The sequence below is a fragment of the Hippocampus zosterae genome, chromosome 8 (assembly GCF_025434085.1).
Source record: "Hippocampus zosterae strain Florida chromosome 8, ASM2543408v3, whole genome shotgun sequence".
In the NCBI taxonomy this organism is placed as follows: Eukaryota; Metazoa; Chordata; class Actinopteri; order Syngnathiformes; family Syngnathidae; genus Hippocampus; species Hippocampus zosterae.
The window spans coordinates 19,672,091-19,700,081 of NC_067458.1; the positions used below are offsets into that span (position 1 = coordinate 19,672,091).

The following is a 27,991-nucleotide window of genomic DNA, read 5'->3' on the forward strand; positions in this document are numbered from 1 at the left end:
AATCTGTTGAAAGAAAGAAAGAAAAAGGGAGCTATTTTGTTGCAAGAACCTTTGTGTACTTTATGTAAGTGTACCTAATGTAATGTCCGGCGGAATTAGACCTGTTTGTTTTTCCAGCACACCACTCTGCCGTGATGAGTTCAGGGGTCAAAGTCGGGCGCCGGAAACTCGGCCACTCCTCCTACTTCCAAGCACAGCTGCGAGCGCACGACAACACAAAAACAGAAGTCAAGTCACTCCCTTCGTCTTGTCTTGAGTGCAAAGCGGGTAAGAGAGCGTCGGCTGTTTTTATTGCTGCGTCATCTTCCTTTGCAGTTTTTAAAGCCACAAAAGAAGCAAAGTTGATTCGAGTTTGCTGAGTTCACTTGGGGTATCGACCGTTGGAGATTTCAACTGCAACGTTGGCGAGATGTATATAGTTTGAAGCGTGTTGTTCATGAAGTCTGACTATAGTTCAGACTGAGTGCTGCATGCTACTGTACTGATTAACCGATTAACAGACGTTTGGCTTGCGTGGTGTACGTGCATGTGTTTTGCACGGAGCTGATTCACTTTGAACGCCTCTTTGTCAGAGAGCTAGTCTTGAAAGAGCACATCGTTTTAAAGAGCGTATTTGTTGCTGGGCAGCTTTCACAATGTACACAAGTAGAAGCAGACATACGTGTATGTTTTTACAAAAAGTAGTTTTTTTCATTATTATAATGACCTAATAATATTTTTGCACCATGCCAAATGTTACAACAGCATAATAAATACTTTTGCAAACAAACTACTTTTAGTCATACCTCAAATTAAATTAAATGTTGTGATTATGCATTTCCAGAATGCTAATTAGTATGATGTAATAACCAAAAAACACCTGTATCATATTTGACCCGTAAAATTATTAGAAATCAATTTGCATCGAACCACATTCCCAGTGCTGTTAATTATTCTGTCAGTGTCTACTTCTATGATGATTTTTTTTTACACATTTGCTGCAATTATACAGTTTCAGGATGCCTCGTCGTGTGGCCGTGATTGGAGGTGGTAGCTCGGGCCTGGCCTGCATTAAGTGCTGCTTGGATGAGGGTCTGGAGCCCGTCTGTTTTGAGAGCAGCGATGACATCGGTGGACTGTGGAGGTTCAAGGTGGGTTGAATGCAGTGGTGGGAAGTAACCAAGTACAAATACTGGTAGATTGAAATTAAGTCATTTGAGATTTTAGGGACTTATGGGGTGTAAAAATAACAAGGACAGCTGCGACGTGGATGCCAGATGCTCTGGCTCTGGCACACGGAGGAATGTGAACCATGGAATGGTTTAAAAAATTGACACGTTGTTAAAATGAGGCTTCAAATTCGTGAAAAATCAAGCTTTTGTCTCCGCTAACAATGATTGCATACGTGAACGCATGAAACCATGTCTTGTTCACCTGTCAATCAAATACCACACTATGACTTCAAAATAGATGCTAATTTGTCTGACATTCATTTTATAGCCACACATCCATCTTATCTTTGAGTCACGAAAATATATCTGCTGAAAGCCTTTGGTGGCTGAAAGAGAAATGATATTTGCTGCAGTTAGTAAGAATTAATTGGAAATGACAGTAGTCTGTTCCAGCACACCTGTGGTCGGGAAGTATTGTGAAAGACAATATCTGACTTACTAAAATGCTAGGAGTTGCTAAGGTAGCATTCAGCAAGATGGTAATCTAAATGGGGAAAGCCCTGAAGCATACAGATAAGGATCTTTACATTGTGGACTGTGGTGAGGTACTTCAAGAATGGCTCAAATGCTAACATGCTAACAGTTGTTTTGCTAGGCGATAGCAAGATAGAGTAGAGAAACTGCTGAGGCAGCAGGATTTTACAGTGTGCTCTTTGGTCTGATATTTTGTTGAAAGAGATTACAGGTAGCTCAGTGTTATCGTGGCTAGATTAGTATTTTCAATCAGTTCACAAAGTGCTAGCAAAGTTATGACACTCTCACCAAGGGTAAAAGTAATGCAAAAAAGTGTTGTTTTTTTCCCTATTGCTCTTTCTCTGAAAGTGATAAGTTTAAATAAAGCAGCCTGATCAGTATTTACTTTTTACAAGACTTTTTTTTTTAAACACAAGTACAAAGAGTAAGAACGTTGCCCACCTTGGGTTCTGCTCACGATGTCCATTTTTTAATATGCGGTCATTGCAGGAGAACCCCGAGCCGGACCGGGCCAGCATCTACCACTCTGTCATCATCAACACCTCCAAGGAGATGATGTGTTTTAGTGACTTCCCCATCCCGGCCCACTTCCCGAACTACATGCACAACACCCTCATCATGGACTACTTCCGCATGTACGCCGAAAACTTCAAGCTCCGCAAGCACATACGCTTCAATGTAAGCAGAAATTCATTGTAATGACATCACAGAGACCTCCGCCAAGGCCAAACAACTTGCCTTTGTTGAATTGAAAAATCATAACTCTGCCGAGTGGTCTCGTTGTGGAATTTTTCACCTTTTTTCCATGTCGCCCAGAATGAAATGCCGGGGATCGGTACACTTATACTTCCGATACTATGTTTATTAAACTCACATTGTTACTTCAGTGTTAGTCCATTTCTCCTTTGCAATAACACAAAAGGGCCATAAGAACTATAGCATGATAAGATAAGATATCCTTTATTCGTCCCACACTGGGGAAATTTACAGCCTCCAGCAGCAAGAATGTATGTAGAAAGAAGAAAGGAGAAAGAGAAAAAAAAAAAACAAACATCTTTCAATTAAATACAATATGAACACAAATGGATAAATCGCAGTACTATTTACAATTTTCCTTCATATCATATAATTATTATTATTATGATTGTTATTTTTTATTCATCAGCCTGACAGCAGTCGGTAGGAAACAGTATATGGCTACTGGTTTACTAGTAAGTCCTTTTCAATTTGTTTTACTTAGTTTTTTTATATTATTCCTTCAGACCAAAGTCTTGCGGGTGAATCAGAGGGCTGACTTTTCTCGTTCCGGCCAATGGGACGTGGAGACGGAGAACCAAGAAGGCAAAAAGAATAAACACATCTTTGACGCCGTGCTGGTCTGCATCGGACACCACTGCCACCCCAACCTGCCTCTCCAGGACTTCCCAGGTACCATGTTCAAAGCAGGGCAGTGAATATGGAAAACATTCGCAACGCTTCATTCTTCAATCATTTGCGAGATTATGTCAGTGTCACGTTGCATGGTGGTGGTGGACCCAGAAAAAGCAGGCAGGAGAGAGGAGCAGGGTGTATTTGAAGATGTGTATTGATAAAACACAGAAAACTAAATCCTAAACAAACAAAGTCCAAAGTAGCAAACAAAAACAGCAAGCAACACATGACTCAAACAAACATGACAGTAGCAAAAGCAACAATGACCCGACACCGAGTGTGCGGGCAGGAGTCCTTTTATAGGCCTGATTACCTATGACCAACAGGTGTGCAGCTGCCAGGGGAGCTCTACAGTGCCACCTGTTGGTCCCTAAACCGAATCGTGACAGTCAGGTTTATTTAATTTTATAACTCCTAATCAAAACAGAGTCTCAAAGCCTTTGTGGGAAATAAAATGTCTCAATGGTCAAACAGTTAAGATAAGATAAGATAAGAAAAGATTTTGCAACAAACGTTTGTAGTGCAAAAATGACATAATAAAATGGAAAAATTTGTACATGAAAATAAATACGTAAGCCCTGGGCATACTTTTTGGATGCACAATGCAGTTGTCATGCTGATGTCCATTTAGAAATCAACCTTTGTGTCCTCATATAGCCTGTAATCACGCACTCACCGAGTATTACTTTTATTGTGAACCTTCACCTCAGTTCAACTTCCAGCATGTGCATATTGAGGGATCAAAGTGTTATTTTTTTCCATATTAATGATTCACAATTGATGCGGCTTTCTTTGAGTCAGGCCTGGACACGTTCCAGGGAAAATACTTCCACAGTCGTGACTACAAGACGCCCGAGCAATGGCGAAACAAGAAGGTGGTGGTGGTCGGCATCGGGAACTCCGGAGGTGATATCGCCGTGGAGCTCAGCAGGTTCACCAAGGAGGTAGATAGGCACATGGTGTGCTGTGCTTTGGATCATAGGCTGAGACTGTAGAAGATAAGATAAGATAAGATAAGATAAGATAAGATAAGATCACCTTTATTTGTCCCACAGTGGGAACATTTGCAGTCTACAGCAGCAAAATTAAATATACAAATGATGTGGTATACTTTGGATCATGAGCTCTTGCCTTTTATACACATAGGCAGATGATGTGGTATGTTTAGGAATGTGAGATGATTGGTAGCGAGACATGTCAAGTCAAGTCAAGTCAACAGTATTTATCGAGCACTTTCAAACAGCCATCGCTGCCTACAAAGTGCTGTACATGGAGCGATTTAACATACACAATAAACAGTAAGACGAATCGGTAATAAAGGCGGTAGAAAGCATCAAGCAGTAAAATCAAGAACAAATCTAAGTCATGCTGAGTCGAACGCCAAAGAATACAAGTGAGTTTTGAGGAGGGCTTTAAAGATGGGCAGCGAGGAGGCTTGCCGAATGTTCAGTGGGAGGTCATTCCAGAGAGAGGGACCAGCAACAGAAAAGGCTCAATCCCCTCTGAGCCTCAGTTTAGTTCTTGGTACTTCTAACAAAGACTGGTCCACAGACCTGAGGCGCCGGGCAGGTGTGTAGGGGCGGATGAGCTCAGAGATGTGATGTGGTATGCTTTGGAACACGGCCTTTGACAAATACACATAAGATGTGGTATGCTTTGGATCCTGAACTGTTCCCTTGCAAATGTCAAGAAGATTATTCATCTTTCCTCGATCAAAATCTTTTTTTTTTTTTCAATGACTACTACTCTTCCCTTTCAGCTTTATCTGAGCACCCGGAGAGGCGCTTGGATTCTGAACAGAGTCGGGGATAAGGGTGTGCCCCGGGACTTGAGCATCAACAGGATGACGTGGCTGCTCAAGGACCTGCTTCCTTTTAGAATGGTCTGCAACCTGGGAGAGAGTCAACTCAACCGGCGATTTAATCACACCCTGTATAGCTTGAAGCCCAACCACAGGTAGTCAAAGCATAACCAGGAATGAAATTAAAAGAATTACCTGTACATTTTCTGCTGCTTTGAAGGCCGCTTATCGGAAGCTAGCTATGTTAGCTAATGCTAATCTGTGCATCCAGCAAAAGCCATTGCAGCTCTGCTGACATTGTGGCACTGAGAGGGTGTTTTTGCTTGATGTTATAGTCCAGTGCGCCGTTGCTTAAACGTGCACTGCATCTTAGACTAGTGGTCCCGAACCACCAGTTTTGTAGTGGAGCGTATATGCATTATCAAAAACCTCTAGCAGTGTTTGCCGCATTGCTGTGAATGTAGTAGTCATGGGATTAGTTCTCAACATGTCAGGTTGTTCAGTCAACATCCCACGGTGAACGATGAGCTTCCCAACCGCATCCTGTCGGGGACAGTGCAGGTGAAGCCCAACATTCGCCGATTTGAAGGCTCCATGGTGGAATTTGACGACGGCAGCGTGGTGGAAGATGTAGACCTGGTGGTAGGTCACTGAAAAGAAACTCTTCATGTTGTCATTTGGGCACAAATGCACCTTGTTTTGTTTTTCAGGTTTTTGCCACGGGCTACAGGTTTTCTTTCCCCTTCCTGGCCCCGCATGTGATCACGGTGTCGGACAACAAAGCGTCTCTGTATAAGTACGTGTTCCCGCCAGAGTTGAAGCGCCACACCCTGGCCATTATTGGCCTGGTGCAACCTCTGGGGGCCATTATGCCCATCTCTGAGATGCAGGCCAGGTGGGCCACCAGGGTCTTCAAAGGTAGGTTGCCATTGTGTAGGTTGCGGTGAGAAATACTTTCTGCAATGGCTGCCAAGAACATAATGTAAATGTAGCATTACATAACGTAAAAAAAAAAAAACAGAATTTAAATCAACTGTGGTTAAGCTCTTTAAGATAAGATATCCTTTATTTGTCCCACACTGGGGAAATTTGCAGCCTCCAGCAGCAAGAATGTAGGTAGAAAGAAGAAAAAAAAACAACAAACACCGTTCAATTAAGTGCAATATAAACACAAAATGGATAAATTGCAGTGCTATTTACAATTGACTTATCGATATTTTGTGTTTTTAGAAGCAGTAAAAAAAACAAGAACAGCACTGACATAAAGTAACTTGAACCAGGGAGTATTTATGACATCAAATTGCAAAAATGCATTGGTCGTTTTTATTTTTGTACTATAGAATGTCAGTCTGTATTTTTTTTACTTAGTTGTATGAGTATCTCTCTCTTTTACCAGTTTCTCTTGACACAAGTGTCTTAATTTTACTTCCGTTCAGAGTATGACTACTATTTCCACTTCTGTCACTGTGTTGAGACAAGTCAACTTGACCTGTTTTGTGACATCATATTTTGTGGCATGCCCAGGCTGCATCAAGCTCCCTCCAGCGGCTGACATGCTGGACGACATCAAGTATAAGGAGGAAACCATGGCCGACAGGTAAGATGAGACAAAAATAGACTGTGTGGCATCACTTAAGGTGGACTTGCGTGTTATTCTCCACAAAAGTCATCTATACAGTTTTCACATCAAAATAGTACAGGGTGCTATAAGTCCTGGATTCTTGGGGTTAGGCCATTTAGTAAGTTGGCCAACATACAGTAGTGGTATCTTAAATTTAGTGTCATAATTTACCAGCAAGTTTATGATATGCGAGCTCTTATTTGCTTTATTAAGATCCGATTGCCGATTTTTGCCAATTGTTTTTTTTCTTTCGACATTAACACATTACTATTAAAACCACTGAACAAAAAAAATGCAGTTTTGTGTAGCTGGTACAGACTAATTTAATTCCCAATTTCAATGGGAAAATTTGATTTTATGAATAGAGTTATAACCAACCAACAAACTAACTGGTACACATTTAACTTGTGAGTCAAGGTACCACTATAGAAGCACTAGGACATTTCTCCTGTTTTTCAGGTATGTGAGTAGTCAGAGACACACCATCCAGGTGGACTACATGCACTACATGGATGAGATTGCGACGCCTGTGGGTGTGCGGCCCAAAATCCTCCAGCTTCTGTTGACTGACCCGAGGCTTGGCCTCAGCTTGATCTTCGGGCCCATCACCCCATACCAGTACCGTCTGCGGGGGCCCGGCAAATGGACCGGAGCCCGTCAGGCCATACTGACACAGTGGGACAGGGTGGCCCTGCCCATGCAGACCCGACCATGTGACCAAGCTAAAGCCAAATGCTCTCTGAAGTGGCTACTTGTTGTGTTGTCCACCATAGGTGTGTCTGTGTATGTGAACAGAAGCAACCTGGGTGCTTTACTACAAAACCCCGACATACTTTTGGACAGGGTCAAGATGCGCCTGGCCACAATCGGACACTGAAATTTATATAAGTGGTGATACACATTTAAATCACATAATTAATTCACTTTGTGAAAAGGGGATACAAACTAAAATATCATGTTTGGTGAAACCATTTTTTGTAGGACTGAAATGATGTCCACACTGCGTTTTTTTTAATTACTCTATGCGCATAGATATGGTGATGTTAGGACAATAAGCAATGCATTTTGATTTTGCACCACAAGAAGGGATAATTTTTTGAACTGAGATGTACACAATGCAAAGAGGACCAAAATGTACCAGGATCCACCCACAATGAATGTGAAAAAAGGCAGCTCTTTTAAGCCATCAAATAATAACCTATATTTCAGATGAAGATAATAAATTATGCAGAAATTTGAAGTAATCTGTCTCGTAATTATCCATATGCACTTTTCTCGAGTTGAACGCTAATATTCAAAGTAACGTACGGTGATGGCGAAATAGTGCCACCTACAGAGTCTCCACGAGCACAACACCTGGCGCAGGGACTGGAAAAAAAGCGCCACGCTACTACTTGTGACCCATCCGTCACAATAAAATATGAACCTTTAAAAAACATTTTAAAGGTGTATACTCTTCAAAGACATCACATGTATACATTCGCGTTAATGTATATTTTATTTTTAAAATATTTTAATAAACTAGCCGATGAGCAACTGGTGAACGCCGGTAGAACCCGGAAGAAGATCCGCCCCACGTGATTCTAATCCATTCAGGTTGCCAGGTTTGCACAATGTGTAAGAGGTCTCACACTTGCTCGTCATCATGACCCACAATCAACATCCACTGCACGGCACCGTCTCCAGCCGAGGACCTGACAGGCTGCTCTCGCTGTCATGCTCCACTGACAGACCGAGAAAGTCCTTTCCTCACCCCAGGCGACTTTTTGACTCCACCTTGTGAGGGAAACGCTACTATCACCTCGAATGTGTTCTATCCACATTTTGCCCCATTATTGCCATACACCTTATTGCATACCTGAATACTTTTTGGAATGATGACTTTTATAACTGTTTGAAAACTTGTTTTTTGATAGATTTCACATTTAAGTTTCATTTAGATATTATGTTTGATAGTTTCTTCTTTCTACATACATTCTTGCTGCTGGAGGCTACAAATTTCCCCAGTGTGGGACGAATAAAGCATATCTTATCTTAGTAAATATTTGAGTACTTTTCATATCCATAGGGATTGTTGTTGAGAAAGGACAGGCTTTAGTTTGCCAGCAGTTTAAGATGAAAAAAATATTTAACAGTACCAATTTGGCAGTCCAGTTTAAAATCATTGTCCAACTTGAAATTTGATTACAGTTTAAAAATAACACACAAATGGTACGTTTGCCTTACCTGACATAATTAGAATAGCCAAAAGTAACAAAGTATGTATTCGAAAAGTTTTTACTTTTAGAATCCAACCTCCACAGAGAGACAGTTGTGAGAGAGAGGGATAGAAGGAGAGAGAGAGAGTTAGACAGAGAGAGAGAGAGAAAACGAGAGAGAGTGAGGGAGAGAAAGAGAGAGGGAGAGAGAGAGAGAGGAGGTGGCGGCGGTGGATACGATTACTTAAATCTGGCAACCGTCGAGCTTCCATCTTTGATTGTGCGACGGGTCGCGGCGAGAGCTGGGCCTCACTGCTCACTCATCTTAGCACAACGCTCTTGCTTCCCGAAAAACGGGCGTGGACGCATCAGAGAGTCCCACCGGACGACGTCGTACCGGCTACCCCGAGAGAAGCCCGAAGCCACCAAGACAGTTTGGTCTGCGAAACGCGGACGTGGACTCGGACGCCGTCACAACCGACGAGCCGAGCGAGCTAACTAGCCGCAGCGGGGGTAACCAGCTTTTGTAATCCGCCGGCGAGATATCCAAAACTCGCCCCGCCGCCGCGAGCATTAAAAGTCGGATTAAACCCCCCAAAAAGTAAAAAGGACAAAAGCAAGCACCGGCACTGGCAGGTAAGACTACCGCGGCCGAATGCAAATTGTGAAGTGTTTTCCCCCCCAGTAAGTGTTAGCTTGCCGCTGCTAGCACGCTTTCGGTCACTGGTTAGGGGCTCAACGAGGATGTGATGGCGATTCGTGAGAAGCTAAACCACGTTCAACCAGTCAAACGTTGGCGGCCTGTTCTCAAACTACACCACTCGCCCTCACATAATTCATATTATCCAACAAATCTGGTCAGTTTTGCACAAACAATCATAACGTGTCAGTTTTCCGTGCCTTAACTGCCTACCCACAAGGTTGTGATTTTAGCCGGGAGGGCCTGCGCCGTGCACCGGCATAAGACACTGACCCGCAACCGGTGGTGGCGGCTAGGCTAGCTGTTGAGCCCACGAACACAACGAACCACAACGTTAAAAATGCATCTTTTTATTTCATCGCCGCCGCCATCTTATGGGGTCAGTCCATTGTAACGGATTGCCTTGCAGGCGAATGACTTTCAAAGGAGAGAAGGAATGTGTGGGCTGGAATGGGGAGGGTCCCTGTCGATGTCACTTTGACAATGAGGCGTTGAGCGTGTCGGTAGTTGAACGTGAGGAAGGAATCTTAATGCTTACTGATTGATTGGTCACTCAATCACTAAGTGACAACTTAGGCCAAATAAAGGTAAAATGACACAATGAGATCAAAGTCATAAAGTTGTAAAGTCTTCATGTTGCAAGTTGTAATGTTAGTAAAACAAATTATTGAGAATAATATTTGATTGTCACAATTTGAAGCAGTGTTTTACCTGATAAACTGCCAGTCACGATATGAGATGTTGTAATGTTATCAGGATAAAGTCAAAAGGAGATGAGTGATTGGAATGAAATGAGTGATGTAATGTTATCAGATAAATGTTAGAATGTTCAGAGTATAAAATCCATAATTGATGGCCATAGGGGGAAAAAAAAGAATCCAAGATAGTCTTCAAAACACACTGATAAACCTTCAGGGTTAAAATAAAAAACGAATCAAGGGCGACCCACTTAAGTCGGTGTCTAATTATCGGAAAAGCTTTCCTTTATTACTTGAAGTGATGTCAACGACACACACTGCAGCTGACCGGTAAATAATAAATTACCTGCGTATGTGTGTGACTTAGATTCAAAGCTATTTCTCACTGCCGCCACTTATTACACATTTAAAACCTTAACTATGTTTAAGACATGAGAAAGGACATGCATAACAATGGAGGGTGTGGTGTACTCAGACTGCCCAGTACAGCATAGCTCACACAACCATATTTCCAAGAACTAGGTTTTCTAAAGTGTTGTTTGATTGCAGGGATGGCAGTTTTCCGCAGATACCCGGAAATCCGCCGTTTTATTTCTTAAATTGATCATTTTTGTGAATCGGTTAAATCCGCTGAGAAAATTTTAGTGGGTGTCAGGTACCTTATCGTCGAGTTTTCACGAGCTCTCCCGATTCGTCTTTCCATCTTCCGATTGTAAACAACCCTGCGATTGGACGTGTATGATGTCTTACATGTTGTGATTGGTCTCCCCTTCCAGGCCACGCCCCTTTCACTTTTTTCATCACTAGCCATTGCCATCCCTGTGATTGTCATTTAAAAAAAAAAAGTAATTCTGCCTTATTTTCTTAGGAGCTGGTTCCGGTGGCTAGGCCAAAGGACCAGACTCAATGAGTTTCCAGCGAAATGTCCGAGAAGTCAGGGCAGAGCACCAAGGCAAAGGATGGCGGCAAAACCAAGTATGCGACCCTTAGCCTCTTCAACACCTACAAGGGCAAGTCTTTGGAAACCCAGAAGACTGCAGGTAGGACCTTGCCTTGCGCCTCCTTCCACGCCGCAGGCTCTTTTGCCTGTATGACTGTCGAAAACTCTAATGGCCTCCTCCTTTGTGCACCAGTTGCTGCTAGACATGGGCTACAAAGTTTGGGTAAAGTTGCTGCCAGCAGGCGCATGCCCCCTCCAGCCAACTTGCCCAGTCTGAAAGCGGAGAACAAGGGCAACGACCCAAACGTTAACATTGTCCCCAAGGACGGCAGCGGCTGGGCATCCCGGACCGAGGCAGGAGACGAGAGGTAGCATCTTCACTTTTCATTTTCAAGGGTACTTTGAAAAGTTTGTCTTTGGAAACTTTTGCCTTGAATTTTGAATTTCTACCCCAGGCAACAAGAAACACCCCCACCCCAAGTCAAACCAGCAGTAGTCCCGCCTCAAGAGGCTCCCACGGCGGGAAGCCGCTCATGGGCGAATAGCAAGCAGACGCAGTTAGATGGTAACAGAGCCAATTATTTGTATACAAACCATTAAAAAGTACATTTTCGTAATATATCCCCGTTAAATCTATTTTTAATGGTATTTATAATGTTTATTGTGATGACATAGGAGCTCCTCGCGTGAGCAGCCACTTCCATCAGGAATTCCCCAGCTTGCATGCCGCCAGCGATGGGGAGAAAGACGGCCAGCACGAGGAGGACGAGGAGCCGTACGGACCGGGCCCCAGCCTCAGACCTCAAAGTATGGCCGCGGCTGTGCATTTTAGATGTCGCTTCTTGTTTGTTTGGTGTCACAGGCTGCCTAATAAAACGTTCGCTTTGTCAGATGTTGGCAGTTGGCGTGAAGGTGGCGGGAGAAATTTGAACACCGCGTCTAGCCCCTCTGAAATGGACAACAGGCCCCCAGAGGAGGGAAGTGCCGGCCCCGATGCCTCCTCGACGCAAGAGGATTCCGACGAGGCCGGCCGAAACAACGCCGCTGATAGCCAGAGGGAAAAGAGGGATGGCAGGGACAAACTGCAGCCCTCCGGCCCCTCTCTGCCTAAACTTAATGGGGGTCAGCAGCCACCTGTGGGCGTGCATTCCCACTTTGACCCCACCTTCAGGAGCATGATGCCACCCTATGTACGTCTGGTACGGCAACGCTAAACCATTCTGCCGGTTCTGTCTCACCTTTGTCGTATTTTTCCTGTTTCAGATGTTTCATGCTTATCCTCAAGTGTCACAAGGGCCGAGGCAAGCCAACATCCGATACACTTTGGCGCAAGATGGCGTCAGGTGGGTTCCCTCGTGAAAGGTGGTGTTCTTTCATTTTCATTTTTGTGAAAGCCATTTTAGAGTCACTGTTACTCATGCTGTGATAAATGAATCGTTTTTTGCGAGGCCTTACCATGACCGAAAACTGAAAACTCCTCCCCAAAAATTTCAAGCATTTGTCTCCCGATTATCCCGGTCAACTCGACTCTTGTGGTTTGAAGTAGTGGAGAGCATATCTGTCTGTTTGATTTGGTGTGGGCTATTCATTTTGCAAAGGGGCCATGTGAAAAACTGGAACGCTAAACGAGGGCCAAGCCATCATGCTGACCTCAACTTTATTCTGTTATTTTTAATGTATTTAGAAGAAGCATATTGTTTTAATGAATTACTCTGTGGGGAGACATGGTGTGTGTATTGTTATAATCAGGAAATGACCCCCCCCCCCCCAGAAAAGTGCCAGGGTGGTCGGAAAAGTCGCTAAATAAAGCGAAAGCTCGCCAATTTGTCGCTGTTGCTCATACTTGTGTTCACAGAAAAATAAAAACTACTTTCAAAATAAAAGCACTTCACAGTTTACATTATACTTTGACTTCATTGTCATTGTGAGAGTCAAATCTGGGAATGGGAGCGGGGCTGGATGTGCGACCCCCAGGGCTCGACATTGCCCGGGTCTGGTTTAACCACTAGTCCACCTTGGTGCCATTTCAACAAGCTCCAATTAGGAAATTTTCCGAAATGAGCCCCAAACAAAAGCCGATATCCCAGACAGCTTGTTGATGCTAAATTTGCTAAGCTCTTTTTCTGCCTACTGTATGTCATCAAACGTGGGCAGTGCTTGGCGTCAAAGTATGATCGCTTTGAGCATGGCCGAGGCCCCGTTCATCACTGCTCAGTTTTAATTTCTGAACAGTTCTCGAATAGGAGTGAGTTGTTCTTGTCGATATGGTAACTTGAATTAACAATTTCCCTTCAGGGCTCCTCGCTCAGCACGACCGCAGCAGCCACCACCCCAAGCGTGGCTCCAGGACCCAGACCGACCTTCGATCGTTAGCGCAACGGAGCTCAAAGAGCTGGACAACTTGGACACCGATACTGATGAAGGCTGGGCCGGTCAGTAAAAGCAATGCATTTGAATACATCGTGTCCTCATGTCCTGGCCCTACTTAACATTTAGCATTCACGCCACGTTCCAGGAGCGCAGATGGAGGTGGACTATACGGAGAAGCTCAACTTCAGTGATGATGAGGAGAACCACGCTGCTAAAGAAAAATGCGAAAACTGGCAAGTGTTTTGGAAGTGTTGCATCAGTTTCCTCATGATTTACTGGGTATTAACTCATTCAGTACCAGCCAATTCTAGACCAAGTTTGAAAAGACGTTTAAAAACGTCTTTGGGAGTGAATGAGTTAACGAAAATGCTTTTGTTCGACAATCACTGGCGAGTGACGTCATTTACAGAATGCCGAGTGCCCGTCAGCCATTGTACCGCATTGTTGATTGTCCCTTAACTGCTCTTTGCCATTTGAAAGCGCTTTTTAATTAAAGTTGTATTGTTATCAAGTTGTTGGGCAAAATTCCTTGGCGCTGCGCGGCGATGCACTGTTCACTTTCAAGCAAATACTTGTTTGAGCAGCCAGAAGAAAAGAATGTCTATTTTTTTCCCCCCCCCCAGGGAGTGGATGGGTAAAGTGGAGCGTATGCGATCGCGTCCTCCAGATGGTCAGGATAGTTCAGAGGAGCACGGAGGTGGTAAAACATCATGGGCAGATAGTGCCGATCCCAGAGCGCCGTCGCCCGGCAGCGCGGCCCACTACAACAAAACGGCTACCCTGCAAGACTACCAGGTAGTAATGCATTGCTTGCATGCTTAAATCGCATAATCAATATCTGCTGTTGTATGTGTTCCCTAGGGCGGCTCTCGCGCAAGTAGTGGCGGCGCTCCGCGCGGCAGCAAACCAGCAGTCGCGCCCGCAGACGAGGACTCGGAGGCTTGGCGGCAGAAACGCAAGAAGTCATCAGAGGTTTCCGAAGCCGTGGAACGCGCGCGGCGCAGGAGAGAGGAAGAGGAGCGGAGGATGGAAGAGCAGCGACTCGCCGCGTGCGCCGAAAAACTAAAACGACTCAATGAAAAACATCGCCAAATGACCGAGGTTCAAGCTACTTTGCCTCAGACCTCATGCGATGAGGCGCAAGCTCCCAAAGAGGAAATTCAGTCAGCGCCTGATCCCGCAACGAGTCCTGCACCCTCAGTTGCAGTTTTACAGCAACAGGCCTCTGTGGTACAAACTCATCTACCCGAGAGGGCAGACCGGGACGAGACGGCAGTCAAGCTAGAGCAAGTCGAACCAAACACAGAGGAAGAGGACAAGGCGGAGGTACCCCTACCTCATCGTCCCATCTCCCCTGTGCATGTGGTCTCAGCCCCCGAACCTCAGACCGAAGCCGACAGCACCTTGGCAGAGGTCGAACCGCTTGTCGACGAGAACCAAGCTGAACGGACAACAGTGCCTATCCGAGACTATTTCAACATGGAGGACAACAGAGGTGAGAGCAAAGTGCATCAATGTTAGTGCAAGTCAGACTGTGAAAATTGATGCATTATAGGGTAGCGGGACAATATCTTCCAAAACTTACTCTTTGGCATCCCCTGGAAAGTCGGAAAGAATTTTCCCCTGACACCAGTTTCACTGACGGACTCAAAATTGGGTGCATGTCAATCAAAAGAGGATGTATGAAAAAAGGTTTCAAAAATCATGCACAAAATGGAACCCGAACCATTTTGATTTGAAGCAAGTGTTTTGGGCCAATTTCACAGCTCATACTTTGACAAACAGTTAGTACTTAGCCCCAATTGGACGCACTTATCCTTTTGTTTTCCAGCCTTTTACTGAGCCGAGACACATTTCATCGGCTAATTTCCCACGGCACAACTCGTGCTCTCTTGCAGTACACTGGTTGAAAAATCACTGCCCTAGATGGATTTTTCAAGCCGTGGAGTCCAAGCAAATAGTCTACATGAGAAAAATGCCACCGCACACCACCAAACTAAAACAATGTACTGTATGTCTTCTTGAATATTGATGATTAATTATATAGTCTGACATCAAGTGGAACACGAATGCAAAATCACTCTGTTTGCCACTATGTTGCTGGCAAAGATACATGGACAAAGATATCTTTGGTAAGTAATTTTCGAGCCAATTAAGTGAAACGGATCATTTCCTATGGCATAGTTTCAGGATCATTTTTCAAAAGATGTTAGATTGCCAGGCTTCTGTGCCTGCGGCATCAAATGTGGACTAAACATGGTAGTGTAAAGGGGCCTGTTCACTACTGCTTAAGGCTGCAGTAAAAAACATCACAATAAGCCAGACCACCTCACACTTCACCTTACTGTGAGGTTTACATTTTTTATTTTGCGGCTTTCTTTTTATAGTGGAAGAAGCGCACCTGTCACTGCCTCACATGGACACCCCCAGCGGTGAAGATGTAGCCATTGCACCTCCGCTGCTAGAGGGAGAGGTCACCGCTGCTATGCGCCCTTCCCTCACCTCCGGCTACTCCAAACAGTTTCAAAAATCCCTGCCACCTCGTTTCCTCAGACAACAGGTAAAATAAAAATCTAAATCGGTTTTCTTTAGCAAGAGTATCATCAAATGACAATCAAAACTGGATTTGTTTTCTTTATTGGTCTCAGGAGCAAATGAAGCAGCAGCATTGGCAACAGCAGCAGCAGCAACAACAAAGTGGAGGCTCCGTGTCGCCATCGGGTAGTGGTGGAGTTCCAGCTACCCAACAACCACAGCAACACCGCTCAATGTATCAACCCATCGGACCCCATCACCAGCACCTGGCCTCCATGGGCTTTGACCCCCGCTGGATCATGATGCAGTCCTATATGGACCCTCGCATGATGTCCGGGCGCCCACCCATGGACATGCCGACCAACATTCACACTGGTAACTTTGAGTTAACATCCTCCCTCTGTGAGCCCTACTCATTTTTTCTTTCTATACACATATTTGTAGTTGTCATGTTTGTACTGTATTACGTCTATAAATGTTCATACTCTATTATCCATCGCCATTTTTATTAGAAATGGTTACAGTGAACTATTAAAATGTACAAACGCCCTCCAGAGACTGTTTTTAAAGAAAAGCGACTAGCAAAAAAAGACTTTTAGCGCAGTGATTAGAGACATTGAGGCCAGAGCATCTGTATTCCAAATGAGGGGCGCCAAGCCACAACTTGGCTGTAAAACCTCCTCCCTAAATAATTTTACATTCAATTGACTGACAAGCGCTCCAGAGATCAAAGTATTTCTACGCACAATGCTATTTTCACATGACTCTTTTAAGCAAACTGCAAAATCATTTTCTCCCTCCTGGACCTCTCCAGGGAGGATCCCGCCGAAGCAAATTGCACGCAGAGAGCCGGGAGACAATTCAAGCTCCAGCTCCGACTCCTTTGACCACTTGACTCGACCCATCCGCGACCATGGCCTGCCGCCTGATTCAAGGATGGTGTGGGGCTCCGACCCATACCCACCGTCGGAACCACTGCCGTCTGTAACTCCTCCGAAAGGGCGCGATGAGAGCAAGGAGCCGAGGTAACCAAAGAAAATAAGAGAACCATTCAACTTTCATGTACTTATGTCTAACCGTGTGTTTCTCTCATTTTTAGGATTGATTCTGGTTTAGATTTGGAAAGGGGTCTACCGTCATTGTATCCGCAGGAGCACAGCGCATTGGACTCCCGCAAGAATAACTTCTTTAGGGACCCACCTGAACCCATACCAGCCTTTTCACAGAGCCTGGATGATGTGCCCGGATCTATAGACCGGGTTCCCGCCACCTCCAGCTTCGACCCCGATGAGTCTGGGCTGCCGAGTGGGGAAGAAGTTGAAGCACTAGGAAAAGCTATGCTACAGAGAAGCGTCTCCCAGGGCTCCTGTCACTCGCTTAAGCTCGATGAGCCCAGGTTTGATGGGCTACCACTGGGAAGCAAAGCACTAGAACTGCAGGACTCAGGCGACCGGGCCATCGAAAAGCCTCAGAACGAACTCTTCACACCCGCCACGTTGACCAACAACAGGGCCACACCACCCGCCGACGGGCTACACAAACCGGAGAAGTTGCCTCTACCTGTTCCCAGCAAGCAGAAGGCTGAGCTACGCTGGGGTGGGAGGCCCGGTCGCAGAGAAGGACCTGGGGGAGAGAGACCCCTCCGCAGATCTGGACCGATCAAGAAGCCTGTTCTGAGAGATATGAAAGAAGAGCGAGAGCAAAGAGAAGAGAGAGAAAAGCGTCACGAGAGAGGAGAAAGGGGGGACAGGACTAAAAAGGACCAGTGCTCCAAAACTCCCTCCGTGGCTGCTGCTGTCTCTGCTGCTGCGGTTGCCGCCGCCGCTGCTGCCGTAGCTACGGCAACATCTGAAGGCTCCAAAGCACAAGGCGAATGCAAGAAGGAAGCTGCTGAGGCTGAAGAATCACCGATTGGCCTTGCTAAAGCCCGAGAGTCCTTAACATCTTCTGGGGTTCCCACGTCTTCCTCTCAGGAGGATAAGGCTGAAAAACCACCCGCTAATGAAAAGCACCCAGAACCAAAACTGCCCATCAGAAAGGAGTCAAATATCGCTCTCCGCAACTACAGACGCGAGGAGAGGGAACGTGACCGTGAGCGCGACAAAGAAATGGACAGGGAGAGAGACAGAGAGTGGCCGGTCGACGCCAATTTCAAAGGTCGCGGTCGAGGAGAATATTACTCCAGAGGGCGGAGCTTCCGTGGGACGTACAGTGGCCGAGGAAGAGGAGGTCGTGGTCGGAGCCGAGAGTACCCTCACAGAGAACCCCGGTCCCGCTCAGATCTAGCTTCTGGAGCGGTGGCCTTCCGTAACAGGGAGGAAAGCGAGACGCGCAGCGAGAGCTCTGACTTTGAGGTTATACCAAAGCGCAGGCGCCGACGCGGCTCGGACACGGACTCCGAAAGCGAGGGTGGAAGGGAGTCCGCCAGTGATACCGGGCCATCTGATCGCGAGCCCAGCGCCAAGCCGAGCCGCCCTCTTCGACGTGATTTCCCCGGTGAGATGCGTTCTGGCCTCCACAAGCCAGGCTTTGGACCACCGCACATGGCGGATAAAGTGGGATCGAGATTAGATGATGAAGGCAGGCCCAAACCAGGGTTTCTACCTAAAGGAGAGCCTTCTCGGCGGGGAAGAGGTGGGTTGTATAGTAGACGAGGTGGAGCCAGGGATCGTGGAGCCCCTCGCTCTGCCCCTCTTAGAAGACCAGCCAGAGAATCCTCATCTCAGTGGCCTTCCAAGCCCATGGAGACATTCAGACCCGAGGACATGGAGTCCACATCAAGATACGATCATCCGCCGTCGGATCGACGGCCACCGAGATCTGACGGCAAGAAATTCATGGACGGCGGCCCTCAGAGCAGCAGAGAACGACCTCGCCGATCCAGACCGGCAAGACCCCCAAGGCAAGATAAACCTCCTCGCTTCCGTCGGCTAAAGGAACGTGAGGCTGCAGTGCTGACGAGTGGCAATCCAGGCCCAAGTTGCCCTGTGTCTCTACCCCCTGTGCCTGCTCCTGCTACAGCCGCCATGTCTGCACCTGCATCCGTCTCTCCGACCTTATCGAGAGCACCAGGAACTCCCGTGACTGTCCCTGCAGAAGCAGCATCCCCGGCGGCTACACACAACCTCCCTACTCCCCACGATGGGCCCTTCACCGAGACGGGCGGTGCCCCCGCCGCCGTCGCTGCAGTTGGGACAAAGTCCCCCGACTTGTCCAACCAGAATTCGTCTGATCAAGCCAACGAGGAATGGGAGACGGCCTCCGAGAGCAGCGACTTCAATGAGAGGAGAGAGCGGGAGGAGAGGCGGGGAGCACAGGAGTCCGCCAGCAACGCGACAGCCACGCCGTCGGCTGCGCCCCTTCAACGCTCTCTGACTCCGAGTAAAAGCCCCCCAGAGGGAGTCATCTCACCCAAGCGAGATGGAGCCGCTGCTGGCAAGAGAAGCTTCTCCAGCCAGAGGCCGATTGAGCGACAGAACCGAAGAGGCAACAGTGGGGCCAAACCAGGTCGCAGCTATGGTGGGCCCAAGGGGGACAGAAGAGGGGGTGCCAAAGGTGGCCGCAAAGGGTGAGTTTGCAGTCGTGCCCACCGGATTTTCCTGGCTCATACTGAGGCAGCGAGACCAAAAAAAAAAAAATTGCGGCTTCTGGGCATGCCTCATCAGGTTTTTATGTAAACGTATTCATTGTTGAAACTTCAGTGCACATGTTCACTTCCTAATTCCTTTTTTTTTTTAATTCAGCCTTGGCCTTCAGCAAAGCTCTGATGGAACCGCATCAGCCTCTGGATCGTCGAGGTCTGCCAAAGATCAGGCCGGACGACGCAAAGATGAGGTCAAGCTGGCTGTCAAGAAGCCCAAAGAGAATGCGCTCTCGCAGTTTGACCTCAACAATTACGCCAGTGAGTCAGCAAGTTTTTTTTCCCCTTTAAAGAAAAAAAAACATAAATACAAATGTCTATTGTCCTAGGCGTGGTCATCATCGACGACCACCCTGAGGTCACCACTACAGATGACCCGCAGTCCAGCACCAATGACGACGGATTCACGGAAGTGGTCTCGCGCAAGCAACAAAAACGCCTCCAGGATGAGGAGAAGCGGAAGAAGGAAGAGCAAACTACTCAGGTAGGAAGACGGAGATATTCTAATTCGATTGTGTGAAGGCGCTCTCGCTCTTCATTATTGTTTCGATGAATTATTCACCTTATTGGGATTCCCTCAAAATGCCTGAATTGGTGATTTGCCCCAGCCCCGTACTTTTTCACCTGATTAATTTTGATCCAGTATAGAAATAACAAAAGCACAGTCTTGTGTGTGTTTTCAACATCTGATGTGTATTCTGTCATTATCATACTGATGCTGTGCTTTCAGAATTGGGGTAAAAAAGGTTCCGGCGACAAGAGCAGAGGTGGCGGGGGAAAGTTGCCGCCAAGATTTGCTAAAAAGCAATCCTCACAGCAGCAACAACCGCAACCGCAACAGCACCAGGCCTCCTCACAATCTCAACCCGCAGCGCCAGCATCCACCCCTCAAGTCCAGCAACAACCTGCCATCTCCGCCCCCCAGCACCCTCACCTCGCGCCCGCTCAGCCAGCCGCATCACCCCAAACCCTGGAAGGAACGGTGCCCTCCGTGCCGGCCGCAACTGTGGAATTTACCTCAAAGAGCCTACCCCCCACCACAGCCAACGCGCAAACGCACGGCAATCTGGGTACCGAGCTTTGGGAGAAGAAAGTAGCTGCCCCGGCTGGCCTCCCCGATGTCAAAAAGCGTACGTTGTTGACACCTCTGCTGCTTGTTTTAAAAAAATCTTGACTGCTGTGCTCAGGTCATCACTCTTAATTTTCTTGGCAGTGGGTCCCATCAGCCCTCCTCAGCCTCCTTCTGTGAGTGCCTGGAACAAACCTCTGACCTCCTTTACCGGCACAGTCTCCTCTGAGGTTGGTTTGGCGTACCGTTGAGTCAACCTTTCCTCCTCTGCACCTGTAGTTCCGATAGTCGTGAGACTTCGGTGTTAGACTTCAGTCACCAATTTTGGGAATTCTGATACTGATAAAAGGCTCCAAGTGACTTGTCCAATCATGCCTGTTTACATTTGAAAATTTGTATTTTCAAGGAAGTGGGCCTTTGTGTGTGTTGGGTGGGGGGATACAAACATGGCAACCCCCCTAAAATGCAATGTTGCTGTCTGCCTATTTTTTTCTGTCAGGGCGGGAAATCTGGTGCAGAGGGTGGCGTGGAGTTGGCCATCGACAGTATTCAGTTCGGGGCGCCGTCGTCCGCAGGCAGTACGGACAGCGACGGCGTTCCCACATTGCTCGAGACCACCACAGACAACAAGCTTCCTGCCCCTAAAGAACAAAGACAGAAACAACCTCGTGCTGGACCCATCAAAACACAGAAGGTAACCATCTGTGCGGATAAGATTTGTGAAAAGGAATTTTGTCCTGTTGAGCACATTCTTTCAAATAGTTGCTATCCCTCCATTTGTCACTGACATTAAATGCATCATTTTCCACGAGGGAACTTAAATTGTCACAGCAGCAATATTCGCACCCATATTCTTGTATTGATTTAATACTGTGACCAAGAAAGTACAACCAAAAAGCGCAGCATTGAGTGGGGATTAACAGGAATTCTAATCTAGTAAGTAATCGGTCAAATAAAAGCAGTGTGGGACAAAAAATATATCTTTAATTCTGTTTATGGAAAGGTGATATTTCTGGTATATAAAATGAGTTTGACAAGTTGTCGATTAATATCATTCCAAAAAAAAAAATAAAGGTCTGGCTAGCCTAATCTAACTGTCCAAATCGATGGGTTACTTCAGCTCCCCAACATGGAGCCAGTCGAAACCAAGGAGTACAAGCCAGGTCCGATTGGCAAAGAGCGCTCCTTGAAGAACCGCAAGGCAAAAGACGCCCGAGGAGGCGAGGGTGAGGGGATGGAGGCGGGAGTGCCCGGAGGAGGTGTCGTCAGCAGGGTTGCCGCATCCAGTCCCCCCACCAGTGACGCGGCGGTCGCCGAGCTGGGCGGAGACATCGAGGGTATGATCACGGTGCCTTCGGCAGAGTACACCAGCAACTCCAAGGTAATATTTCTACAATCTCTCTCGGCTTGTGCTTTGTTGAGCTGTAGCTGAAAAGTTTGCGGTGCGTTTTTCGTTCTCAGGAATCTGTTACAGACTACACCACACCCTCTTCCTCGCTCGCTGACAGTGTTCCAACTGGAAACAATAAAATGGAAGAGAGTCTGGTCGCCAACGTGAGTGTCCATGTAACCTTTTTACCCAGGGACAACCATACATCGAAATGGAGTAGGCTGTGTCCATGTATTAAATTTTTTGGAATTGATACTTTTTGGGGTCGGGCAGGGGGCTTGTTGACTTCCCTGCCACTGGTCTAAATGTGGCTCAAAAAGGGTGGCCACCTTGGTCACGTTAATACGTGATAGAAAATGTGTCATGTTAAATTGGTGTTACAACGTTGTTTTTCTGGGTTCCTCTCAGGTGGCACTACCACACTCATTACCGCTTCCTCGACGAGAGACCTTGCAGCAGAACTCCCCTCTCAGCACCGTCTCCCCCGCCACCGTTGACTTAACACTAAAGGTATACACACTCGTCATCGCATTATGATGTCAGGAACCCCGATTAAAAAGCAGGAAGCTCTTCAAAAATTGTGTTGCCCCTCTTTTTTTTTTGGTGCTTCAGATGGAGTCTGCTCGCAAAGCGTGGGAGAACTCGCCAAGCCTGGAGAAAAACTCCCCGGTCACCACCTCTTCCTCACCCATCACCTCCTGCGCATCTTCGTACTCATTCTCCTCAGCGTCCATGCCACAGATCCCCGTGGCCTCCGTCACCCCCAGCACATCGCTTTCCGGTAACCGACGCCGAAATCGACCCCCCCCCCCCCCCCCCAAAAGTCTCCCGGGCACACCAGTGGATCCTTTTTGATTGTTCTGTCGTCATTAAGGTGGGACAGGGTGTTGCCAGAGTAACCGTGGGGCTGTTTCAGATGCAACCAAGCTGACGAACAGTAGTTGGTTGAACTGCGTTGCTCTCACACTAGCATTAAATGTTAAAAATGTAAAATTCTGAATGCTTGAAGAGCTGTGGATTGAATTCTAAAGTGAAAGCCCGCCTATTTGCGAATATGCTTATTCACAATTTTCAGGCAAGTCTCCGCAACTGTCTAATTTGTTCATTTTAAAATTTGTGCCACTTCCCCCGTCATACAGGTTCGGGCACCTACACGACATCGTCCCTCAGCACCAAGACCACCACGGCCTCGGATCCCCCCAACATCTGCAAGGTGAAGCCCCAGCAGCTGCAGAGTGGGAGCTTGACCTCCGGTGGTACCGTCGGCGGCTTTTCCCAACTGGGCTGTGTGCCCCCACTGCTGCCCCAGCAGCAGCAGACCCCACAGGTTTATGTGTCTCAGTCTGCAGCAGGTGAGACCGACGCGCTACGGAGAGAGCCTCCACTTTTTCTTCTTTTTTTTTTTTTTTAACTATTAGCCATTTATCCAGGTTCTGCAGCTCAGATTCCGTCCTTCTACATGGACACTAGCCATCTTTTCAGCACCCCACACCCTCGCTTGGCTCCTCCCTCTTTGGCGCAGCAGCAAGGCTTTCAGCCTGGCCTCTCGCAGGTTAGCAAAGTCGTCGACTCCGGTTTACATCAAGTACCGCGCGGCGACGTAGTTCCGTCTGACTCTTGTTCCGTCAGTTTACTGTAATTGACTATCGTCACCTTTTATTGCGCTGCAGAGTTGGATTTCAATTGCAGTAACCTTACCTCCACCATGGCGACTACAATTTCATGGTCATTTCTTTGTCAATGAGCACAGGGACTCGAAGAACAAAACATGTCCCGCTAAGCTTCGATGCACACACCGAATGTATATATGTCAGACAGTACCCCCGAGTAACTGAGAGTGCTTTTTGTGCCACGTATTCTCATGTCATCGGTAACCTTAAAATATCCTACATCGGGGCAGCCGCAAAACAAAGACCCACCCAGAATGCCGTCTGTCTTGATTTCAGCCAACAGCAGTGCAGCAGATACCGATCCCGATCTACGCTCCGCTACAAGGGCAGCCCCAGCACCAACACACGCACCAGGCCCAACTGGGACTCGGCGCCGGTCCTCCAGTCTCGCAGCCCCAGGACCTGTTCAGCTCCTCGCTGCAGCCGTACAGGTACTGCACATTGTTGTCAGGTGATGTCACGAGAGGAATCGGACTTAATGGGCCAATTTCAGGACTTGGGACTTTGTTAGCTGAAACTTCAGAAAGTCTTGACATGGACTTGGTATTCGGGATAGTCGAATTGAGCTTCTTGTCCCGCATCTCCAATGGATCTGTGTCGATGTTCTGAATTGATTACGTTTGCGCACGCTAAGGTCGGTAACGGACTTGTAGTGTGACGTCTCGCCCTTTCCAATAATTGACGGATATTAGTCTGACAGCGCGACCATCGTTGGCAACAAAAAAAAGTTGCGTCGTTTGACAAAAGTCACATGTCCCACCCGTGACAGGTGATGGGTGTTATGTAAACTTCCCAAGTGTTGTTGCGTTGCTTCAGGTCTCAGCAGGCGTTCATGCAGAGCAGCCTGTCGCAGCCCTCCATGATGCTGTCGGGGCCCTCGCTGCACAGTTACCCGGGCGTGCAGGCGCCCGAGCTGGGCAAGCCGCAGTCCAGCTTGGCCTACCAGCAGCCCTCCTCCACCCAGCACATCCCCATCCTGTTTGAGCCGCAGCTCAACCAGCCGTCTGGCATGGGGGGCTCCCAGCTCATTGACACCCACCTGCTGCAGGTATTGACATCCTCACACGTGACCGTTGGATTGGGGGGGGGGGCGGAAATACAGACATGTTACTGTGATGTGTTGTGTGGGTTTTAGGCCCGTCAGGGGATGAGTCAGCATTCCAACATGTACTCGGGGCAGGTGCAGCAACATGGTCAAAGCAGTTACTACAGCAACACCCAGTCTCCAAGCTCTGCCATGCAGCAGGTAAAGGAGAATAGAAAGGGACCACAAGTATTGTGCCGAGGTGGGCAAATGCCAGTTTTATGACTCGGGACCAGATTGGCTGAATCTTGTGAAGGATTTAGTTTTTGTATTCATGAGACTCGACCTGCCCTATGTGACTTGACAGCTCTTGCCTGTTTGCGTTTGCAAAAGAATAGATCCAATGAAAGCACGTTTGCTTGCAGGTAACGGTGCCCCTGCCAGGTTCCCAGCTCTCTCTGGCCAACTTCGGCTCGGGCGGCGGGCAGCCCCTCTTGGCGATGCCGCCCACACCTCTGCAGCCGCAGCCCCCCAACATCGGCAGACAGCCGCCCATCTCCCAGCCGTACCGAGGCCTCATGGGCCACAGTCACAGCCACAGCATGATGCAGCCTCCTACCAGCAAGGTACTATTCACCATCCGAAACCGAGGATACACTCCGACTGTGTGTGTGTGTATGGCTTCGATTTTAAAATTGGAACGTTTTGCAGATGGAAATGGACCTCAAGCTGTTTGGCGGCGGTATGGATGTGAAGCCTGTTACGCCTCCAGTCAGCGCCCGTAGCACCACGCCAACATCGAGCCCTTATAGGTCAAAATCTATTCGTCACCATTAGATATGTACTGAATATATTTTGGAGTTAGACTGCCCACGCCTTTGTGGTAGCAAAGACACAGAAGTATCCTCAAGCATGGAGCTTGCGTTCCAAACCTCAAATGTGGTCATTTTGGGGCAATGGAAATTAAGCGAACCGATTTTGAAGAAATCATGGAGAAATTATTGCTGGGGTCCAAACATTGAGTCTTGATTTAGGAATTGGTGTTAACGCTGTTTCATTCTCCATCCAGGGCAAGCTCCACCTCCCCCAGCAGCCAGTCAGCCAAGTTGAACAGCATGTTGTACCAGAAGCAGTTTCAGCCCAACTCTGGAAGCATGAGGATGACTCAGCACTTCCCCGGCCAGTTCAACCCTCAGGTGGGACACGGCAAGATCTTACCTACAAGACGAGCTTTCATCAAAAATGCAGACTGATTGCAGTTATACGTTTGGGCCAGTAGAAGGCGCTTGTGTGCCATCACAAGGTGTTGAGTGGCTCTGAGACTGAGAAGTGAAGCGTTTCATGTTTTTGAGTCATCGAATTCGCCGCTCACCTCTGTCACAATCAGTTATTTCAAATGAGCACTTGTATATACAGTAATTCTTAGGAAATCACTATGTCCCATTGCCATTCATCTATTTTTAGAACAAGCCCGAAGGCTCTGTGTTGTTGACTCCTGGTCTAGTATAGAGTTTTGAATTTGGTAGTTAACACACAAACTCTCAAAGACAAAATTTGGTCTTTGAGTGGACCCCACGGAGTCGGGCTGAAATGATCTCAAGTCAAAATGGCCTCTTGTCACGTTACTCCCCTTGTTCTCTAAAATGGAGTCTTTCACTTGTGTACTCGCAGCTGCTGTCGCAAGCCAACATGGTGTCCCCCCTCGTACGGGCGCCTCATACTAACTCGTTTGGCGGCGGCATGCAGCGCTCGCCCATGGGCCCGCCCATGACCCCCAATGTGGGGATGGGCATGGGCAGCGGCCTGATGCCCCACCCCAGGCCTCAGCATCCCCAGCACGCTCAGCACCCTCCTCCCCGGGGACCCGGTGGGCCCCCCATGCCGCCCAGGGGCACGCAGGCTGCCCTGAAGGCTGAGCAGGACCTCAAGGTAAGCAGCATTTTTTTCTCCTCTACCTCTTTTTTTTCTTAAACACAAGCAATACAGTGAATTAATTTTCTGCGGGGGGCGGGGGCGGCAATCTGATGAGCTTGTTTAAAAGACGCAGTAGTGTACTTTGGTGTGATTTACCATCGGTCCCTTTCTCAGGCCAAGCAGCGCGCCGAGGTCCTGCAGTCCACCCACAAGTTCTTCTCAGAGCAGCAGCAGCTTAGCAAGGCGCTCAAGCCGCAGGCTCAGATGCTGGAGGCCGCCCCGCCCCAGATGGCCCAGCTGCCGCCACCCAATTCCAACCCAGACGCCGACAAACCACCCCAAGTTTCGTTGGCGTCGGCCAAGCCCGTCCGCACCGGACCCATCAAGCCGCAGGCCATCAAGCCAGAGGAGGGCAAGTAAAAACGCGAGAGCCCCAACAGCTGGCCAGCCGCCTTTTATCAACTGTGCGTGTGTGTGTGCGCGCGCGCGCGTGTTTGGGGAAACGGTTCACACAGACGAGTGCTGCTCACCTTTTTTATTGCTTTTTTCTTTTGACTTCAGCTCCCTTTCTTTCCTTCTTTTTATGAGGATCAGTTTGACCGGTGTAGTGAATGAAAGTATGTTTTTGTTGTTGTTGTTGTTACTTTTTGTAATGGAAACAATCTTGACGAGGATACGCGGTCAAACTAATCCTGACATTCGAGCATCATTTCAAATCACAATTCTCTCATCACTCCCATGTGAAAATTGACCTCCTCATGCACGTGTGTTTGTGTGTGAGACAGGACGATCCTGTATATTTAGCCAAAGGTTAAAACGGCACAGGGAGATCATTGTGGAAGGATTGCTCAAACACACACCCACACATACATACACACACACACACTCTGAGAAGCATCAGTCCTATTTTCTCCATGTCTGCCTTCTGTCCCAAGCAAAGAAGCGGAGCACGCTGTGGTGATCTCTTCTTCACCTTTCTCCATCGGAGGGTCCCTGACACACAAAATGGCCGCCCGTCTGTTTTCCTTTCCAGGCAGAGAAAGAGTTTGGGAAGATGAGTGAGTGGAAGATGGATGAATGAGAGAGCGCGAGCAGGGAGCAGTGTCATGTTTTTCTTTTCATTTTTGTTGTACTTGTACAGGGGTTACATCGCTGTATTAAAATATGTACGGTCTTATTTACATTCTCTTGGTTTGGTTACAGAAACTAATAAAAATACAATGCTGTTAAGAGGATTAGTGTGCAATCAGTTTTTTGTCCGCACGTTGGCTTCAAAAGATTCAAAAGAAGTATTTTTTTCATTTG

At 47.4% G+C, this 27,991-nt stretch overlaps 2 protein-coding genes across 5 annotated transcripts; both read left to right on the top strand.

The window, feature by feature from the left end:
- The first annotated feature begins 107 nt into the window (after positions 1–107).
- Positions 108–7,773, top strand: LOC127605598 (flavin-containing monooxygenase 5-like). 3 transcript variants are annotated; one of them, XM_052073233.1, is made up of 10 exons: positions 108–267; positions 992–1,130; positions 2,175–2,363; positions 2,948–3,113; positions 3,918–4,060; positions 4,876–5,072; positions 5,412–5,559; positions 5,628–5,835; positions 6,442–6,514; positions 6,998–7,773. In XM_052073233.1, exons 2-10 carry the CDS (start codon positions 999–1,001, stop codon positions 7,413–7,415), a joined length of 1,674 nt encoding a protein of 557 aa, XP_051929193.1. In that variant the 5' UTR covers positions 108–267; positions 992–998; the 3' UTR covers positions 7,416–7,773. The 3 variants fall into 3 exon arrangements, with proteins under 3 accessions (XP_051929193.1, XP_051929195.1, XP_051929194.1); XM_052073235.1 differs by lacking the exon at positions 108–267 and adding an exon at positions 346–370; XM_052073234.1 differs by lacking the exon at positions 108–267 and adding an exon at positions 460–663.
- A 1,214-nt stretch (positions 7,774–8,987) lies between these two features.
- On the top strand, positions 8,988–27,916 carry prrc2c (proline-rich coiled-coil 2C). Of its 2 annotated transcripts, none has more exons than XM_052074355.1 (34): positions 8,988–9,372; positions 11,003–11,174; positions 11,268–11,442; positions 11,530–11,639; positions 11,750–11,881; positions 11,966–12,264; positions 12,338–12,417; positions 13,370–13,506; positions 13,590–13,681; positions 14,072–14,239; positions 14,306–14,939; positions 15,832–16,004; positions 16,093–16,354; positions 16,794–17,004; positions 17,079–19,547; positions 19,723–19,880; positions 19,949–20,103; positions 20,350–20,749; positions 20,833–20,918; positions 21,188–21,382; positions 21,809–22,069; positions 22,150–22,242; positions 22,487–22,588; positions 22,691–22,859; positions 23,218–23,430; positions 23,509–23,630; positions 24,025–24,179; positions 24,565–24,796; positions 24,884–24,994; positions 25,198–25,398; positions 25,484–25,584; positions 25,842–25,968; positions 26,444–26,701; positions 26,861–27,916. In XM_052074355.1, exons 2-34 carry the CDS (start codon positions 11,057–11,059, stop codon positions 27,104–27,106), a joined length of 8,445 nt encoding a protein of 2,814 aa, XP_051930315.1. In that variant the 5' UTR covers positions 8,988–9,372; positions 11,003–11,056; the 3' UTR covers positions 27,107–27,916. The 2 variants fall into 2 exon arrangements, with proteins under 2 accessions (XP_051930315.1, XP_051930316.1); XM_052074356.1 differs by having other exon boundaries at positions 23,518–23,630.
- Positions 27,917–27,991: the final 75 nt, after the last annotated feature.